The sequence below is a fragment of the Oryctolagus cuniculus genome, chromosome 8, assembly GCF_964237555.1.
Source record: "Oryctolagus cuniculus chromosome 8, mOryCun1.1, whole genome shotgun sequence".
In the NCBI taxonomy this organism is placed as follows: domain Eukaryota; kingdom Metazoa; phylum Chordata; class Mammalia; order Lagomorpha; family Leporidae; genus Oryctolagus; species Oryctolagus cuniculus.
This window is the reverse complement of record NC_091439.1, coordinates 71,173,583-71,194,479: the sequence shown is the minus strand read 5'-3', so window position 1 is coordinate 71,194,479 and position 20,897 is coordinate 71,173,583. Positions and strand designations below refer to the sequence as shown.

The 20,897-nt window shown below is 44.1% G+C and overlaps 1 protein-coding gene across 2 annotated transcripts in view; it reads right to left on the bottom strand.

Moving 5' to 3' along the window:
* Positions 1 to 3,828: 3,828 nt before the first annotated feature.
* Positions 3,829 to 20,897, bottom strand: part of HPGDS (hematopoietic prostaglandin D synthase) — a 46,214-nt gene continuing 29,145 nt past the window's right edge. The window contains exons 4-6 of one of the 2 annotated variants that reach the window (XM_070047860.1): positions 19,351 to 19,460; positions 10,805 to 10,903; positions 3,829 to 6,360 (exon numbers count right to left, since the gene is read on the bottom strand). In XM_070047860.1, coding sequence (XP_069903961.1) covers positions 6,196 to 6,360; positions 10,805 to 10,903; positions 19,351 to 19,460 — 374 coding nt within the window. In that variant the 3' untranslated portion in view covers positions 3,829 to 6,195. The remainder of the gene's footprint in view (positions 6,361 to 10,804; positions 10,904 to 19,350; positions 19,461 to 20,897) is intronic. The other variant, XM_017347270.3, reaches the window with a different exon arrangement.

The window sequence follows — 20,897 nt, the reverse complement described above, 5'->3', positions numbered from 1 at the left end:
CAACATTCATTGTACTTTCAATGTTATGTCTTGTCTTCATCCATATATTTATTTTTTTTAAAGATTTTCTTTATTTGAGAGGTAGAGTTACAGACAGTGAGAGGGAGAGACAGAGAAAGGTCTTCCTTCTGTTGGTTCACTCCTCATATGGCCGCAATGGCTGGAGCTGTGCCTATCCGAAGCCATGAGCCAGGTGCCTCTTCCCAGTCTCCCATGTGTGTGAAGGGGCCCAAGGACTTGGGCCATTGTCTACTGCTCTCCCAGGCCACAGCAGAGAGCTGGATTGGAAGAGGAGCAGCCAGGACTAGAGCCAGCGAGGGTAAGAGATGCTATTGCCTCAGGCAGAGGATTAACCTACACCACGGTGCCAGCCCCTCCATAGACTAATTTTAGAGTAGCTTAAGGTTCATGTCAAAATTGAACAGAAAGAACCAGAGTTCCCACATTCCCCTCCCTACACATGCACAGACTCACCCACTATCAACATCAAAATGGTACATGCATTAAAAATTCATGACCATTCTTTGACAGGTGATCACTGCATGGGTTTTAGCAAAAATATAATGACATGTAGCCACCATTATAGTATCACAGAATAATTTCACTGTCCCAAAGCTTTCTGTTCACTGCCTGTTTATCTTTTTCTCCCCACCTAATCTTGAACCACAGATCTTTTTGCTATCTCCATAGTTTTGCTTTCCTTAGAATACCATAGAGTTGGAGCCATACAGAATGAAGCCTTTTCAGATTGGCTTCTGGTTTGGATAGTGGTTTGCATGTCCTCACAAAGCCCATTTGGTAAAGGCTTGTCTCCAAAGTCTGACAGTAATCATAAGTAAGGGGGTGGGAATGTATTCATAACTGGCATTTAGAGGTCAGGCCTTTGGGAAGTGATTAGATTGGATTAGATTATTAGGGTGGAAGCCACATGACTGAATGAGGATGACTTACAAACACACGTGCATACAAATACACACACACACACACACACACACACACACACACCTGTTCCTTGCTGTGTGCTGTTCTGTGCTGCGTGAGGACTCTGCCAGGAAGAACTCCATCATAAGATGCCAAAACAGTGAGGCCACTGGAATTTTTTTTTTTTTTTTTTTTAAGAATTTATTTGAGGCCGGCACCGCAGCTCAATAGGCTAATCCTCTGCCTGCGGCGCCAGCACACCAGGTTCTAGTCCCAGTTGGGGCACAGGATTCTGTCCCAGTTGCTCCTCTTCCAGGCCAGCGCTCTGCTGTGGCCCAGGAGTGCAGTGGAGGATGGCCCAAGTGCTTGGGCCCTCCACCCGCATGGGAGACCAGGAGAGGCGTGGTGCACTGGCCACAGTGTGCTGGCCACAACGGCCATTGAGGGGTGAACCAATGGCAAAGGAAGACCTTTGTCTCTCACTGTCCACTCTGCCTGTCAAAAAAAAAAAAAAAATTATTTGAAAGGTAGAGTTACAGAGAGAGAGAGAGAGAGACATAGATAAAGGTCTTGCATCCACTAGCTCAATCCCCAAATAACTACAACGCCCAGAACTAAGCTGATCCAAAGCCAGGAGCCAAGAGTCAGGAACTGCCTCCAGGTCTCCCACACAGAGTGGGAGCCCCAGCGCTTGGGCCGTCTTCCACTGCTTCCCAGGTACATTAGCAGGGAGCTGGATGGGATGAGGAGCAGCTGGGACACGAACTGGTGCCACAGGCAGAGGCTTAGCCTATTAAGCCACAGCACTGGCCCCAAGGCCACTGGATCTTGGACTGTGACTCTCCAAAACAATGAGCTAGAATAAACCTCCTTCCTTCACAAGTAGCTTGTCTTAGTTATTTTGTTGTAGTAATGAAGAGCTGACTAATACAATTTTATCACTTAGTAATATGGATGTAAGCTTCATCCTTTAAGTATTTTCATAGTTTGATGGATCATTTTTAGCACTGAAAAACAACATTGCATTGTGTGTAGGTACTAAAGTTTGTTTATCCATCCACTCACTGAAGGACCTCATAGCTTCCAAGTTTGGGCAGTTGCAAATAAGACTGCTCTAAATATCCATGTGTACATTTTTGTGTGGACACAATTCTTTGTTTTGTTTGTTTTTTTTTTTTGTTGTTGTTGTTGTTTTGTAGAAGAGCGAATGTTTTTATTGCCAGCTAAAGGCAGGGGGAGATTGTAGATTCTATGAATGCCATGGCAAAGAGAAATTCTAATTTCTATGGCCTGACTTGGGGAGAGTTTTAGGAGCCAGAAACCATGCATAAGTACCAGAAAGTATGTATCATAATATCATGTGACCCTTCTTTTCAAGCACAGATCCCTTACAGCAAAACGATATACATTACAAAAAGACACCAGTGTATTATTGGAATTGGAACAGATTTTCTTAAAACTTCTAACTTTTTCCCTGTGAAAAACAACGATCTTAACACTGGAGACAGCTGAAGCTCTGTGTTTAGTCTTTTTGAAATTTTATTTAAGGTATACAAATTTCCTATATTTCATATATATACAGATTTAGTAACATAGGGATACTTCCAACACTAACCTCCCTTCTGCCCAAGTTCCCACCCTTCCTCCTCCTTCCTCTCTTGTTTCCTCTCCTAATTTTTACAATGATCTACTTCCAATTTACTTTATACTCAGGTTAACCCTACACTAAATAAAGAGTTCAACAAATAATATGAAGAAAAGCTACACTGATCCTCAAGAATAGAGACAAGGACTACAAACAATCATTGAATCTTAAAATGTCAATTCACTCCTATATATTACATTTTTGGTACTCTGTTAGTTACTGCAGATCAGGGAAAACATGATATTTTGGGAGGACTGGCATATTTCACTAAGTATAATGGTTTTCAGTTGTATCCATTTTGTTGCAAAAGACAGGGTTTCATTCTTTTTTATGACTGAAGAATATTCCATAGTGTATACATACCATAATTTCATTTTCCAGTCATCAGTTGATGGGCATCTGGGTTGATTCCATATTTTAGCTATTGTGAATTGAGCTGCAATCAATGTAGGGGTACAAATCACTCTTTCATATGCTGATTTCATTTCCCTTGGGTAAATTCCCAGGGGTGGGATTGCTAGGTGATATGGTAGATCTATTTTCACTGTCTTCCACAATGGCTACACTAGTTTACATTCTCACCAACAGTGGATTAGGGTACATTTTACTTCACATCCTCACCAGCATTTGTTGTCTGTTGATTTCTGTATGAAAGCCATTCTAAGTAGGGAAAGGTGAAACCTCATTGTGTTTTTTTTTTTTTTAAGATTTATTTTATTTATTTGAAAGACAGAGATACTAAGAGAGGTAGAGACAGAGAGAGGGGTCTTGCATTCGCTGGTTCACTCCCCAGATGGCCGAAACGGCCAGGGATGTACCAATCCAAAGCCAGGGGCCAGGAGCTTCTTCCGGGTCTCCCACGTAAGTGCAGAGTCCCAAGGACTTGCGCCATCTTCCACTGCTATCCCAGGCCACAGCAGAGAGCTGGACTGGAAGAAGAGCAACCATGACTAGAACTGGCGCCCATATGGGATGTCGGCACTTCAGGCCAGAGCTTTAACCCACCGTTCCACAGTGCCAGCCCCCTCATTGTGGTTTTGATTTGCATTTCCCTGATGGCTTGTGATCCTGAGCATTTTTCATATATTTCTTGGACATTTGAATTTCTTCTTTTGAAAAATGCCTGTTCAAGTCCTTTGCCCATTTCTCAACTGGATTGTTTGTTTCATTGTTTTTGAATTCCTTGAGCTCTTGATAGATTCTGGATATTAATCATTTATCAGTTGCATAGTTTCATAGTTTACAGATAATTTCTCCCTTTTTTTTTTTTTTTTTTTTTTTGACAGAGTGCATAGTGAGAGAGAGAGACAGAGAGAACAGTCTTCCTTTTGCTGTTGGTTCACCCTCCAATGGCCGCCGCGGCCGGCACGCTGTGGCCGGTGCGCTGCAGCCAGCGCACCATACTGATCCAAAGCCCGGAGCCAGGTGCTTCTCCTGGTCTCCCATGGGGTGCAGGGCCCAAGCACTTGGGCCATCCTCCTCTGCCTTCCTGGGCCACAGAAGAGAGCTGGCCTGGAAGAGGGGCAACCGGGAAAGAATCTGGCGCCCCGACCGGGACTAGAACCCGGTGTGCCGGCGCCGCTAGGTGGAGGATTAGCCTATTGAGCCGCAGTGCTGGCCAATTTCTCCCATTCTATCAGTTGCCTCTTGACTTTGTTGAGTGTATCTTTTGTAATGCAGAAGTTTCCCAACCTCATGTAATCCCATTTGTCTATTTTGGCTTTGGTGGCCTGTGCTTCCAGGGTCTTTTGCAAGAAGTCTTTGCCTATGCCAATGCTTGCGGAGTTTCCCCAATGTTCTCCTCTAATAATTTGGTGGTATCAGGTCATAGATTTAGACCTTTGATCCATTTTGAGTTGATTTTTGTGTAAGGTGTATAGTAGGGGTCTTCCTTCATACTTCTGCATGTGGAGATCAAATTTTCCCAGCACTATTTGCTTAAGGACTGTCCCTGCTCCAGGGATTGATTTTAGCTCCATTGTCAAAGATTAGCTGGTTGTAGATTTGTGGATTGATTTCTGGAGTTTCTATTCTGTTCCATTAGTCTACATGTCTATTTTTGTGCCAGTACCAGACTGTTTGAAGATAACTGCCCTATAGTATGCCTTGAAATCTGGTATTGTGATGCCTCTGGCTTTGTTTTTGTTGTATAAGATTGCTTTAGCTATTTGGGGTCTCCTGTGTTTCCATGTGAATTTTAGCATGGATTTTTCTAGATCTGAGAAGAATGTTGTTTGTATTTTGATTGGGATCACATTGAATCTGTAAATGACTTTCAGTAGTATGGACATTTTGATGACATTCATTCTTCCAATGCACAAACATTCCAATGCACAATTCCATCCCTAGGTTTTTTTTCTGTAACCCCTTTTACGTTCAATTTGAATATCATCCCAGCATTATCACTTTTTGTTGTTCTGTGCACTTTTTTAAAAAAATGTTATTTGAAATGAGTTACGAAGAATTTCCATCTGCTGGTTCACTCCCCAAATGCCTACAATGGCCAGGACTGTACCAGGCTGGAGTCAAGAGCCTGGGGCTTCTTCAAATGTGGGTGCATGAGCTTAAGAACTTGGGTCATCCTCTGTTGCTGTTCCAGCACATCAGCAGGGAGCTGGATCAGAAGAGGAGAAGCTGGGACTTGAACTGGCCTCCATATGGGTGCAAGCCCTGCAGGTGGTGGCTCCACCCCCCACAGCACATTTTCTTCTTTGTTGATGAATTCCCTTTTGACTTTCATTTTTATAAAATGTCAACTTGGTGCACCCCTGGGAAACAAGCAGGCAGTACTACTACACACTTTGCAGTCTCTGTGTGAATGACAGAAGTTCCGTGACCAATCAGTGTCTTTGAAGGAAGTGTCATGACTGGTCACCGACCATGATGTGCATCCCTTGTTTACATAATAATCTGTGGCCTGCAGTGCTAGCAGGAAAGTTCGCATTTCATAAAATTATGGTTAACATTCTGTGGAACTGGTCTCAACCATTTTGTGATGGGGGAGGAGCTAAACTATTGTGACTGAAATTCATGCTTATTAGAATCAGTGGAAAGTCAAGTCTTTCTGTGTTGAAAGCCACCATTTCTCCTCAATGATAAATGATAGGAAGCTATTCTGAAAAAATATTATAGAAACTAAGTGCATTTTTTTTTTCTGGTAAACTAGGCTTTCTTTCTCTCTTTTCTTTTCTTTTGAAAATTTATCCACCTATTTGAAAGAGTTACAGAGAGGCAGAGAGAGAGAGAGAGAGAGAGAGTAAAAGTCTTCCATCTGCTGGGTCACTCCCCAGATGACCACAATGGCTGGAACTGCACTGATCCAAAGCCAGGAGCCGGGTGCTTCTTCCTGGTCTCCCATTTGGGTGCAGGGGCCCAAGGACTTGGGCCATCTTCTCCTGCTTTCCTAGGCCACAGCAGTGGAGCAGCCGGGACTCGATCCAGCACCCGTATGAGTTGCCAGCACTGCAGGCGGGGACTCCACTAAATGCATTTTTTAAGCAGAAAATGGCATGGAAGAAGTTAAAGCCTTGGTGGAGGAAGGGATTGTGGATTCTTTAGTGAGCTGATAGAGCTGTCTTATCTGACACGAGGAATGCTGGGAAGAACAACACGGAGGCGGCCTGAACCACCTAGAGTCTGGTCTGGGGCCTCTGTTGTATCCAGTTAGCAATGGCGGGAAGAGCTTGGACTTTCTTCTGTAAAGTTACCAATCTGGGATGAACATCCAGCAAGTCAGATTTCAAGGCCAAAAGTGTGGTACTGCAAATATCCCAGTAGAAATCTGCCCAAGTTACCTAGTTTAAAGGAGATTAAAAAAATATTTTTAATAGAAAAAAACATAACTTTATCACCATTTCAAAATTAAATTTCTTTAACAGGTCATTTCTTCTCAATTCCCAATGTTTGTTATTGCACAAGTAGAAAATGTGTATGATAGAAATTGAAAAGTACAAGTAACACCATGCTCCGCAAACCCGAAGCTTACTATTAACAGCTTAGTGTATAAGGTATTTTTAAACACGATGCATTCCTAGCATGAGATCCTATGGTCTGTACTCTTGTAACCTGGTCCAGTCTCCACCTCTCTATGTAATACATTTTATATATATTTCACTCGTGGAATTTTCTTCTTATTTATTCAAGAGACAGAGCTCCGATCCACTATTCCACTCCCCCAAATACCTCCAACAGCCACGGGGCCAAAGCCAGGAGAAGAAAGCTCAGTCCAGGTCTCCTATGTGGGTGGCAGAAGTCTACTAGTTGAGCCATCACCTGCAGCCTCCCCAAGTCTGCATTAGCAGGAAACTGGAATTGGGAGGCAGAGCTGGGAGTGAAACTCAGGTGCTCCAGCGTGGGAAGTGGGCCTCTTCACAGCCAGGCCAAATGCCAGCCTCTTTTTATTTTTGCATGGATTTTAGTAAAAGCCCATTGCTGGAGTTTCATGAGTTTACTTACTAAACATCTGTCAGCCAAGAGAGGCTGTCAGTCAGCGGGTTCGCAGTTCAGCCAACAAGTATTGATGGAATTCCTACTGTGTGCCATGCAGGAGCCTGCGTGCTGAGGACTGGATAGAGAGCAAGGGGGGACGCGAGCCCTTCTCTGCCAAGGCTTTTACTTCAGAAAGAAGAAGTCAAGCATATATGCCAAGTGACGGTGGACTAGCAGGTGGTCAGGGAAGCCCTTTAACAGGTGACACGGGAACCAAGCATGGAAGAATCAGAAGGCTCCAGACGTGCCGCAGTCTACGGATAAGCAGGCCAGAGAGGGAAGAGCAAGTGCAAAGGCCCGGAGGTGGGAGTGTCCCTTGTGTCTCAGGAACAAACACCAGGGTGTTCAAAGCACCCTGAGGCAGGGGCGAGCGCTCCAAGAGGGGACCAAGAGATCATCTAAAAGCATTTTCATGGGAAACCAACAAGCAAAGAGTGAGTCCTTAGAAATGTTTGAATCAGTAAGGTAGGAAAAAGGAACAGTATAGGAAGGGCTGTGAGAGAAACCCATGGGGAGAAGTGAAGGGCTGTGTGACAAGGCTGAAGGCTGAAAAGAGAGAGGTGGAAAATTCCTTCTTCTTCGCCAAGCCCTGGACAGGGAAGACAGAGACAGAGAGTGCAGGTAAGAGCCCTCTGTGTGCGGCCCCCTGGGAGGCAGGGGCACCTGCTGCCTTCCTCTGCACCCAGGTCAGATTTCTCTGTGCTGCTTCAGCAAGTCTTCTCTCAGGAGGCCCTTGGCATCTGGCTGTCCCAGGTTTTTTTGTGATATTAGCAATTATAGGTGGCTAATACCTAGGCCCATTCATTCTTCAGGGGTTGGAAAATTATAATAATTTATTTCTATCTTTTCTTCCTGTTTATTAACTGGAATACTTTTATGAAAAGAAACTTTGGCCCAACAGTTTTTGTCACCTTGAGGTAAAATTAGCATAGGAAAGGCAGGATAATTGCCCCAAACCTTCCACCTTTTAAAAAGAGTTTTTATGGTTTACTTGTTTTGAAGGGCAGAGTTACGCATACAATGAAAACTTTCATCTGCTCGTTCATTCCCCAGATGGACGGGCTCAGGTTGAAGCCAGGAGTAGCAAACTCCATCTGGGTGTCCCACATAGGTGGCAGGGACCCAAGTCCTTGAGCCCCATCTGTTGCCTCGCCAAGTGCACAGTAACAGGGAGCGGGATTGAAAGTGCACAGCAGTTTAACTTGAACTAGGAACTCTGATATGAGATGCAAGCATCCCAAGCAGCAGCCCAACCTTCTGCACAACACTCAGCCTTCTTGCTTTTAACAGAATAATTATGTGGCTCCATAGCGTGCTGTAAAAGTAAGCAATGGAGCTGTGTTCTGTGATTGTGTGTGTGTGCATGTGTCTGTGTGTGTGTGTAAGCCTGATGGTGGTTGTGATAACCTCTGCTCCTCATTCATTCAACCCATTGTGGTCACCGTTCTCATGGAAACTTGAATTGTCCCATCTTTGCACAAAGGAAATTTAGCAAAACTGGACTTCTGAGTCCTTTGGATACAACTCCAGTTCGGGCAATGTGTTTTACTTCTAGTATGACAAGGTATTCCCGGCCGATCTTTTATATTTCCGGGGCTCAGTTGAGAACAAGCCATTTCTGCAAGAAGCCCATGCTCCTCTCCGTACTTCAGTGTGGTTTCTGGAGGTGCTCAGGACTATTGGGTTGGTCACCTTTTCAAGAGAAGAGGCATCAAATGCTTTTGTTTTCCTTACCTAGGATAAAGTACGTTATGAGTGTAGACTGTTCCCTCTGGCTCAAGTTGAGGAGTAGGATTGTTTACTTAACCTCACTAATCCTATGTCTCTATCTCCTTTCTCCTGCACTGAAGATTCTAGTTTTCAATGCCATCTACATAAGCCCTTTAAAAAATATTTACTTGCTTATTTATTTGAAAGGCAGAGTGACAGAGACACACAGAGAGATTTTCCCTCTACTGGTTCACTGCCCAAATGCTCTCAATGGCTGGGGCAGGTCCAGGCCAAAGCAGGGAGCCTGGAACTCTATCCAGTTCTCCCTCAGGGGTATCAGGGGCCCGAGCTATTGGGCCATCCTCTGTTGCCTTCCCAGATGTGTTAGCAAGGGGCAAAATTGGAAGTGGAGCGGCTGGGACTTGGACTGGCACCCATATGGGATGCCCATGTCACAGGTGGTGGCTAAACTCTGTGTCACAACGCTGACCCCCATAATTTCTTTTTTCTAAACTCCAATAGAGACATAATGACACCTGAAAAAGTATTTCAACAGTGCCTAGTACCACCAAAAGTATGATTACTGAAAATGATGTTGGCCGGTGCCGCGGCTTACTAGGCTAATCCTCCACCTTGCGGCGCCGGCACACCGGGTTCTAGTCCCAGTCGGGGCGCCAGATTCTGTCCCGGTTGCCCCTCTTCCAGGCCAGCTCTCTGCTGTGGCCAGGGAGTGCAGTGGAGGATGGCCCAAGTGCTTGGGCCCTGCACCCCATGGGAGACCAGGAAAAGCACCTGGCTCCTGCCATTGGATCAGCGCGGTGCGCCGGCTGCAGCGCGCCGGCCGCGGCGGCCATTGGAGGGTGAACCAACGGCAAAGGAAGACCTTTCTCTCTGTCTCTCTCTCTCATTGTCCACTCTGCCTGTCAAAAAAAAAAAAAAAAAGAAAGAAAGAAAGAAAGAAAATGATGTTATGCCTTTTATTTTCAGTCACGAGAGTCTGTCTTTTGATGGCAGGAGCCAGGTGCTTCTCCTGGTCTCCCATGGGGTACAGCGCCCAAGCACTTGGGCCATCCTCCACTGCACTCCCAGGCCACAGCAGAGAGCTGGCCTGGAAGAGGAGCAACCGGGACAGAATCCGGCGCCCTGACCGGGACTAGAACCTGGTGTGTCAGTGCCGCAAGGCGGAGGATTAGCCCAGTGAGCCACGGCACCGGCCCAGAGTCTGTCTTGAGATATAAAGTGAAATTAATTTTACATGACATTTTACAAATTATATTTTTGAAATAATTCTTTCCTTCATTGTTTGAAACGCAGAGTTACAGAGAAAGAAAGAAAGAAAGAAAGAGATCTTCCATCCTCTGGTTCATTCCTCAAATGGCTGCAATGGCTGGGGCTGGGCTAGGCTGAAGCCAGAAGCCTGGAGCTCCATCCAGGTCTCCCCTGTGGGTGCACAGGCCCAAGGACTTGGGCCATTTTCTGCTACTTTCCCAGGCTCATTAGCAGGGAGCTGAATTGAAAATGTATCAGCAAGGAATTGAAGCAGTGCCAATATGGGATGCCGGTGCTGCAGGCTGCAGCTTAACCCACTGCTATACACCCTACTCCTCCCTATGGGTTTACTTCTTTTTTATTTGAAAGGTGGAGTGATAGAGAGAGGGGAGAGAGACAGATGGAGAAGAGAGACAGAGGAAGAGACACACAGATACCTTCCCTCTGCTGGTTCACTTACCAAACTGCCACAACAGCTGGGTCTGGGCCAGGCTGAGGCTGGGAGCCAGGAATTCCATCCTGGGCTCCCACCTGGGTGGCAGAGGTCAAGTACTTGGGCCGTCTTGTGCTGCCTTCCCAGGCGCATTAGCAGGAAGCAAGATTGGAAGCAGAACAGCAAGGCCTCAAACTAGTGCTCCCGTATGGGCTGCCAGCACCGCTGTGCCACAACCATGTATTGTTTTCCCTTTTATAATAACTTTTTGGTTTATCCTTTTATTTAAACACATGTCTGTGTATTTGCTCATACTTTCCAACATGGGAAATACTCACAGAGTTGCCAATGAACCATTCTTTTTCTCCTAAATATGTGTCCAAATCTTGCAAAAGATGAGGCGCTTCGTGTGTGAGCAGATCGTTAAACATCTGATTCTAGGGGAGAGAGAAAATGTCACTGTGATTTGAAGAGGAAGTAGATTTCTCCGCCTTTAATCTTCCACAAGCATTCAGAAAGGAAGAAATATGTTACTGCGTGTTTTTTTTTTTTCAAATTTTCAACATTGGGAGATTGATCTGATTCTCTGTAGGTCTTAGTCATCCCTTAATTACTATGGACTAAAACATAAATACTTCTGTGGTACCAGTTTTACAGCTTGTTTGTATAGAATGAGCAAATGTTTCATCCATGAAACTTAAGAAATAATTTTTAATCTTCACATTTGACTAATGAAAAATGAGTAATGAAAAACGATTTCATTGTACCTATTGATCTCTAGACTTGCCCCTTTTCTGAACCGAGCTACCTTGAAGTTAAATAATATAATTGAAGGCAAGGAAATTCATTTTCTTTTGTACTGCTGGACTCCTCCAATTTGGAAGCCTCATTTGTTTCCTCATTGCACTTAGTTGGATATCTGTTATACTCTCAGGCCTTTCTGGATTTTTCTTGTTTGGCCTGCCATTGTATGAGATTTGCCTGCCTTGAATTTTTTTAAAAGATTTATTTATGTATTTGAAAGGCAGAGATACACAGAGAGAGGGGAGGGAGGGAGATATCTTCCAACTGCTGGTTCACTCCCTAAATGGCTGCAACAGCCAGGATTGGGTTAGGGCAAAGTCAGGAGCCAGGAGCTTCCTCCAGGTCTCCGATGTGGGTGCAGGGGCCCAAGGACTTGAGCCATCCTTCACTGCCTTCACAGGTGTATTAGCAGGGAGCTGGATTGGAGGTGGAGCAGCAGGGACTCAAACTGGCACCCTATGAGATGTCGGCACTGCAGGACGGGGCTTTAACCCACTGCGCCTCAGCGCCGGCTCCCAGGATAGCTTTCTAAGGTAAGACCGCAGCCCTGAGTGCGCTTTCTGGCTCACCTTGTGGTCCTCCTCCACACTCATTCCACCATCCCTCAGCCCATCAGATACCAGACCAACAGGGATGCCCAGTCTTGGACTGTGAACCTCCAAAGTCATGAACACAGTTATAAAGAACCTGTAATAAAATCCAAGCTTTATTAAAATAAGTCATATAGTGGGTAACTACCTAGCTTACTGGTTAGCTGATTTACTTCCTGTTATGAGTATCACTAAACTACATTGCTATACCACAGTTATATTTGCAAAGTACAGTCGGCAAAAACATCAATACATATTTACATACATTTGCCAGCTTTTGAAACTAAGGCTTAGGAAGCTTGTTTCTATCACAACTTTACAATCCTCCCCCTGTTCTGTGTCACCTTTGTGCAGGAAGTGTTCTACCATTGAACTGCGTTCATTGTTTTAAAGAAAATGTGTGAATCCGTTTGCTGCTTCCACAGAATCTGTGAGCTGAGGGATAGTGGCCCAAACCATGTGACACTTCTCACTGTTCAGTTTAGCTCAGGTCATGGCCAAGTTGGCTGTCTTCGAATGGCTAGAGAGGAACTGGATGTGGCTTGTAGAAAGCGTTTCAAACCGTCAGTGTGTGCACCTGTTCTAATTTGCATTTCCACAGCTTCAAGTGTTCATGTGTATAAGCAGTACCAAATTAAAATCTTATAATCTGCGCTATAGATTTCTCTTTTAGCTCAGTCTCTCTACAATCTGGTGAGTTATCTCAGTCTAATCAAATGCCAATTAGTAAACAGCTTAGCAATTATTAAAACTCATTTTAAAGAACATTCATCTAATAGTATAAAGAAAACAGTGGGCCCATCATTGTGGTGTAGCAGGTTAAGCTGCTGCCCCAGACATTGGCATCCATATCACAGTGCCAGTACAGGTCCCAGCTGCTCAGCTCCCTATCCAGCTCCCTGCTCATGCACTAGGGAATGCAGCGGAGGATGGCACTTGGGACCCCACTGTTTACTTGGGAGACCCGGATGGAGTTCCTGGCTCCTGGTTGGCTGTTGCAGCCATTTCGGAAGTGAGCCAACAGATGGAAGATATCTTTTCTTTCTGTCTCTGTCACTCTGCGTTTCAAATAAATAAAATAAACCTTTTAAAAATATATTAAATATAGGGGCCGGCACTGTGGTGTAGCGGGTAAAGCCGCCACCTGCAGTGCCGGCATCCCATATGGTCGCTGGTTCAAGACCCGGCTGCTCCATTTCCAATCCAGCTCTCTGCTATGGCCTGGGAAAGCAGTAGAAGATGGCCCAAGTCCTTGGCCCCTGCATCCGTGTTGGAGACCTGGAGGAAGCTCCTGGCTCCTGGCTTTGGATCAATTCAGCTCTGGCCGTTGCGGCCAACTGGGGAGTGAATCAGCAGATGAAAGACCTCTCTCTCTGTCTCTCTCTCTCTCTCTCTGTCTCTCTGTCTCTCTGTCTCTCTCTGCCTCTCCTTCTCTCTCTAACTATGACTTTCAAATAAATAAATTCATTTTTAAAATAAATAAATGTTAAAAATATAATATTTGACTATGCATCTTTTCCCTGATGTATATTTTTAATATACTTCTTTAGAAAATATGTTTTTTACTATTTTATCATCTCTGCATTTATAACAATTCACTTCAACAATCACAGATTCCTTTTCTTCCAATGCCACAAACCATATTACAAATGAAAGCTGGTACTGATGCTTATCAAAATATACAAGACAGTTGATATTTTGTATAAAACCACTTTATATGTTAACTTGTTCCCAAAAACCTCTTTCTCTTTTTTTGGCCTGGCTTAAAAAATTTTGTTATATATATTTATAGCATTTTTTCTGTTAGATGAACATTCTTAGAAACCAAAAAAAGGGAATTTTATGGAAAGGCCACATAAAACATGAGACAGTGTCAGAGGCTCCTAGCTGTACTATTTTTTTTTCTTAAATACAGTACTGAAAATGCCCATCAGACCTTGCCATCCTAAACATTCTGTTCACATGTAAACTCCCTTTTTCTCCAAGTAGCCTATTCATCAACAGGAAACAGAAAGGAAAGGCCACTCTGCCTTGGGTCTTCTTTCAGAAAGGAGGTTAGGGAAACGCTTTGCAGGATGGAGTTACAACCAGAAGAGCCAGTCTTTGGTCAGAGCAATGAGGTGACATTTTGATGCAAAACTTTTGCTTGGTCAGCATCTTTATAATTTAATATACTTTAATGATAAATCATAGACAGCCATTTATCATACCTGGCAGAATCAGAAATTCCCTGCCTTCTCTTCCAAAGAGCTAGGAAGCAGGTGTGGTTTTTTTGTTTTTGTTTTTTTTTTGTTTGTTTGTTTGTTTGTTTTTGTTTTGTTTTCACTCTGAGTTGTCACTGCTGTAGTGTTCTAGCAAATGACTTTTAGGGGATATAGGGAGGTTTGTGTATTTCTCCAAATCCACACTACTGAAATTATTTAGTGTTGGGACTGTGCCATCAGGATTCCCCTCAGTCCTCCACATCCTCAATCCCTGATCTGCTCTTCAAATGAGGAAACTGAACACACACACATCAAATAGCCAAAGTAGCACAAATGGCAAGTTCAAGGATTGTTATGGTGACCAATGTCCAGAGACGTATTTGCCACTGATTTTTAGAACTGGAAATAGAAGTTTGCAGCAACAAATACTGAAACACCTATAATTCTTGTGCAATCTTCATAAAGCTCATACAGTAGCAATATACTGATATACTGTATCAATAATTGTCTTTGAGTTTTTTACCTGACCACAAGGTGGCAGCAGTGCAACTCACCACAGAGAGACTAAGGGATGAAACACACACTGAGCACTATTTATTGTATACTTCTGGCCACATCTTGTTAATTAAATAGTCCGTGGCCATCAACATCGTTTCTGCAACATGTTATCTCTTCATACGATTTATTCATGAACTTGTATATAGAATGTCCTGTGAAATGGTTTTTTGAGGTAAGTGGTGTGTAACAGCAATATTTTTCCAATAGAAAGGAAGATTGTTACTCTCATCGTATGTTCGAAGAACAGTTTCCTGTAAGCAGTAGTCCCTGTTGTAGTGTGAACCTTGGCCACAGAGGGGTAGACAATAGAGAAACGGCTAAGAACAAGTTGAGAAGCTGATACCCCACCCCCCCAGTGGGGTCACTGGCCCATGGAAGAGAAAGCTGTAGACACTTTTTTTTTTTTGACAGGCAGAGTGGACAGTGAGAGAGAGAGACAGAGAGAAAGGTCTTCCTTTGCCGTTGGTTCACCCTCCAATGGCCGCCGCGGCCGGCGCGCTGCGGCTGGCACACCATGCTGATCCGATGGCAGGAGCCAGGAGCCAGGTGCTTTTCCTGGTCTCCCATGGGGTGCAGGGCCCAAGCACCTGGGCCATCCTCCACTGCACTCCCAGGACACAGCAGAGAACTGGCCTGGAAGACGGGCAACCGGGAAAGAATCTGGCGCCCCGGCCGGGACTAGAACCCGGTGTGCCTGCGCCGCAAGGTGGAGGATTAGCCTAGTGAGCCGCGGCCCCGGCCCGGCACTTTCTGAAATTGGGGAGCACATATCTACTTGTCTCTGCATTTATACGGATATGTAAAAGAGAGATGCCACAAGTAACAGATATAAAGAAAGTCAATTAGCCCTGAGCTGTAGGATAACACTGTATGTATTATAACCTGGTGTTTATGGACCACTTTCTTCCTGGCCATAGGCACATCTGCTATCACTCAATTCTCCCAACCTTCTTCAAAGTAGATCTGTTACATTCCTATTTTACAAAGAGTTGGAGCTATAAATAGGAGCTCAGTGACCGCAAAGAAGAAGGGCATCAGGATTCAAGGCTGGCAGTCGGATTCCAGTGCCCAGGGTGTATTTATATCCAAAAGTCTCATTATATTCCCATGCTCCAAGCTGAACTCTTCTTCAAGACTTTGCCCTGGTTAGGGGCAGTAAGTGTGTGTGTCCCCCTCACACAGAGTCAGTAAGAGTAAATACATTTATTTCCAAATTATTTCTACTCAGATCAGAAGGTCCAAGTTAAATAAACAGTATTTAGAATAAATGTGCTTAAATAAATCGATAAACTGCCATTTGCTGTTCTGTGCTGCGGCTTTTGGCTGCAGGCCTTGGCTTTAACTTGCCCATGCATATTCACGCACAGCTGCTTTGGGCAGCTGCTGGCACTGAGCACGATACCCAGGGGCTAAGCACACAGGGTCTGAGCCAGAGTGACTGGGATTTCTGTTCCTTAGGTACCACTTACTGGCTCAACGACTGGCATCGCAATGTCTCCACTGGAACATAAGGAGAGCAACAGTTTCATCCCACGGGCATGCTCTGGGAATTAGTCGCTCATTTAAGCAATTGGTGCATAGGTGATGAGTCTGTGGATTCCGGAGCTGGGCCGTCTGGATTTGCTCACTGTTCTGTCAGCTGCGAGAGTTTGGGCGACTCTATCACCACGCTCTCCATTTCTTCATCTGGATCGTCAGTGGGACGATAAACAGCCCTCCTCCCAGGGAGGCCAGAGATGGCAGCCTGCAGTAATCCACGTAACCCTGGCTCACGGGGAGTGACAAACAGAGCCCTCCAATCACCCTTTCCACGCATGCTTGCCGCCTTCCATGTGAAAGGTACCAGGAGGGTCAGGCGTGGCGCATCAACAGAACAACACCGACAGGACTTCTGCCCCACTGACACAGCCGACTCAGGGAATAGGGCAGCAGACAGGGAAAATAGACATTGTGATGAGAGCCATAAAGGAAGCCAGTACTGGGATGGAATCAAGATGGCTCATTTGGAATCCTGGCTAAAGATGATGGATTTAACCACATACATAATATTGCTTTTATCCCAAAACCACAGTAATGCATTAAAAAAATAAAATAAAAAACCCAGAACCCACATGGAGGTGGAAAGGAGAAGAGAGAAATGTAAGCAAAATCTGAAGCTTTAGAGCAGATGGCTGAGTGGCACCCAGCATGGAAAGCTGAGAAGCAAGCCAGTCCACAACATGAAATCCTCAGAGAGCCCGGCCGGGGTGGGGGTGGGGCGCAGGGCACACCTAGAACCAGGGTTAAAAGATGCCGGAGGGGACATAACGGGAGCTGGTGGAGAACTATTCCAGAAGCCAGTTGTGCACGAGGTTTTTCCTTCATTTCACCCTGCAACCGCCCCTCCTGATTCTCAGCAGAAGACTTGATGGGGAAAGCATTTGTAGATGGTTTCCCGGCCCGGAGATGTCGCTCGCGCTGTGTTAAATAGAGGAGGATTAAGTGAACATTTGCCCCCCCCCCCCCGAAGGCTCAGTTCCCAGGCTCCCCGCCCTCACTTGTCTCGGGAACTCTGGCAGCCAGGCCTTTACCTCTGGGCTACAGACTGGAAGGCTCCTCTAGAAATCATGGTGCAAGATCCCTGACACTGACCTTGGGAAGTGTCCCTAAAATGGCTCCCAGATACTCGAAATCTACAAACCCCGTTTACACGCGGAGAGTTTTGAGTAAACTTTTTAACTTCCCTGCTGTTTATCATGGATCCTGAAGAATGGTCCTGCTTCTGAGGAAAAGATAGAGACCAAGAAGAGCACGAAAGCAAGTGCTCAGACACACCCTGGGCAGGGAGATGATGGTATGTCCATTAAATACAAATAAAACAGTGCTTCACAGAAGGAACTGCACCATAACAGAGTCCTTATCAATTTAAGAACACGATATCAGGCATTCAAAATTTAAGATGAAAGTTGAGAAAGAGAATTCTTCCTGAAAGTAACATTAAAGGAAAATGAGAGAAAGAGAACCAATATATGAATATATATAAATTTTAGTGTAATGAAACAAAGCAAATAAAGGTGGAAGATATCATAAGTGGAATAATTCAGACATTTCCTTGAATACCTAGATCCAAGTCTGAGATTGATTAAGCCTGGCAAGGAGACAGCATAAGGGAGGGAAAGCAAATCCTGCAGCTCATTGTACAGTTTTAGAACTCTAGGGACAAGTGTTCTATCTGTAGAGGGGGAAAAGAGATCACATACACAATGTCAGGAATTGCATTAGTTTAGGTTTTGTAACAGCTGGAGAAACATAGATGACATCTCCCAAACACTACTGAAATATTATTTTCAACACAGAAATCCATACCCAAACCAAAAAGCAAATAGCAAAAGGAAATAAAGACATTAAAGCCCCAAACTTTTGTTTCCTATAATCAGTCAGCTATGGGAGGATCGCTCCACAGAAACAGGATAGAGTACAGGAGAACAAGCCCAGGAAGTGGTAGAAGAGACATCCAGAGTGGTTATAAAGAAGCCGGAGAGCAACAGGGCACCCCCTGTGGAGGACAATGAAATTGACGCTGTGAGTCACAGGATAAACTCACTCCACCTGTCCTCACCTCACCTCCTGACCACTTTTAGGATACTAGAGGATGTGCGCCAGACAAACAATGGAGTAAACAGAGGAGGGAACCATCCAGGAAACAGGGCTGCAGCTTGGGAGAAAGGCACTACTGGGACGGCAGCACAGGGAGATCTAGGGAAGACAGCTGTGCAGAAAACCTAGAGGGCTCCACAAAGGAAACACAGAGCAAAGCAGATCACTCCAAGGAAGCAGTGAAAATAATAGAGAATCTGAGGTCAGTGACCTTGTGGAAAATCATGGACATTGGACAGTGTGAGAAGATTCAGCAATAAACAGAATTAAGCAAACTATAAAAGGAAATAGTATTAAAATATAATACAATTCTGTGTAATATTTGCATATGACTAATAATGTAGTCACTAAATATTGACTTAACTGAAAAATTTTTAATATTATCTTATTTGGAGCTTGGAAAAGAGAAGCAGAGATGACTGTAAATGGTGAATTTTTGTTAAGATTTATGTATTTATTTGAAAGGTACAGTTACAGACAGATTGGAAGAGAGAGACAGAGAGAGCTCTTCCATCTTCTGGCTCACTCCCCAAATGGCTGCAATGGCTAGGAATAGTCCAGGCTGAAACCAAGAGCCTGGAACTCTATCCAGGTCTCCCAGAGGAGTATCAAAAGCCTAAGTACTCGAGCCATCTTCTGCTGCTTTCCCAGGCACATTAGTAGGGAGCTGGATTGAAAGTGGAGCACCTTGAACTTGTGCTCATGTGGGAGTCCTATGTTTCAGGCCACAGCTTAAGCACCACACCAGCCCCAAAAAGTGAATTTTTATTGCCATTGTACAAAGTCCATAGAAACTGTCTAAATTTGGTGAATCAAAGAAAGCCATATTTACATATTTACATATAGAAATACGGAGAGTGCAAATCCTAAAGAGACGTCTAAAAGGATGAAAAAGAAGGTTGCATGCAGTGAGGGGTCAATGTGAGAAGCAGAGAAATGCTATACTTTGCTTTAAACTTCTAATATAATTTGATGTTTTAAAGCTACACATGCATACGACTTAACACGAGAAAGAAGTTTTTAACAGCACTGAACACAATTTCTGGCAAGAGGTATATGATTAATGATAGTAATATCCAGTGACCACATTACTTTTCTATCTTGATTTTTCTCTGCCCAAGGAAAACGTGACATGAAATCATCCAGCGTGTCCACAATAGCGTCAACTTGACATTGTTCCATTTCCGTTTTTCCAGCCAAATCTGTGGAATACAACAATGTCACTTAATGATCACGAATATGCTTAATTTAATTTCCTACATTCAGAGTTTGTTTATAGTAGTCAAAATGTTTCTATGGTTGAAAAATCAAAGAAAAATGCAATAGTATCCAGGGAAGACTAGCTTCCATCCTTACTCCCATCAGTCTCATTGATTCCTTTATCTACTTACCTTATTAGCAACCACTTTTATTATTTCTTCTGATCTTCCCTTTTTAGTGAAAATGCAAGCAAATCAGAATATATGTATATATTCCACTAGATATGCCTCATTGTCACAAGTACCCTAAAGATCTGTCCTTACAGTACCTAAATGTTATCCTGTTCTTTCTTTTCAGCTATACCAGGTTTCTTTAGAAAAAAGTGCAACCATTCATTTACTTAACCTCAACTTTTTAGGTCTCTTTCCGATCTTTTGATAATTCAATCAATATTGCAATAATTTACAGATATAATATACCGTGTAAAAAGAATAGCTTTTTTGCAACTTTTGCTGAGAATTTGTTTTCAGCTTAGAGACTAACAGTTTAAAATAATAGAGGTTCTTGTTTCTGTCTTTCGTTACTCATTATTTTTGCTCATAAATCATTGGTTTTTCTAAATATTTTCTCACTGGTTCCAATTTATTTATTTATTTTTTAAGATTTACTTATTTATTTGAAAGGCAGAGCTACAGAGAGGCAGAGGCAGAGAAAGAGAGACAAGTCTCCCAATCGCTGGCTCACTCCTCAATGACCACAACAGCTAGAGCTGGGCCTATCCAAAGCCAGGAGCCAGGAGCTTCCTCCAGGTCTCCCACAAGGCTGCAGGGGCCCAAGCACTTGGGCCATCTTCTACTGCTTTCCCAGGCCATAGCAGAGAGCTGGATTGGAAGTGGAGCAGCCAGGACTCGAACCAGCACGCATATGGGATGCTACACTGCTGGTGGCAGCTTTACCTGCTATGCCACAGTGCCAGCCCCTATTTATTTCCATTTTATTTGAAAGGCACAGAGACAGAAATCTTCCATCCACTGGCTCACTCCCCAAATTCCTGCAACAACCAGGGCTGGCCAGGTTGAAGCCAGGAGTCCAGAATTCCGTCTAGGTCTCCCACAATGATGGCAGGGACCCAAATATTGGAGCCCATCACCCATTGCTCTCCGTAGTGCATTAGCAGGAAACGAGTTGCCAGGACCCACACCCATATGGCCAGGCACTTCCATATGGCACGTGTCTCTCAAGTGGGCTTCAGCCACTGTGCCAAGCTCCTGCCCCTCACTGTTGTCAATTTCAAATGATTCAGTGCAAAAGCATTCTAAAATAAATTGCTTTTGTACAACTGTATAAATTTACTAAAAATCAAGAACTGTGTACAGATAGTGGGTGAACTGTATGTAAATTATACCTCAAAAAAAGCTGTTAATGAAAACAAATGCTTT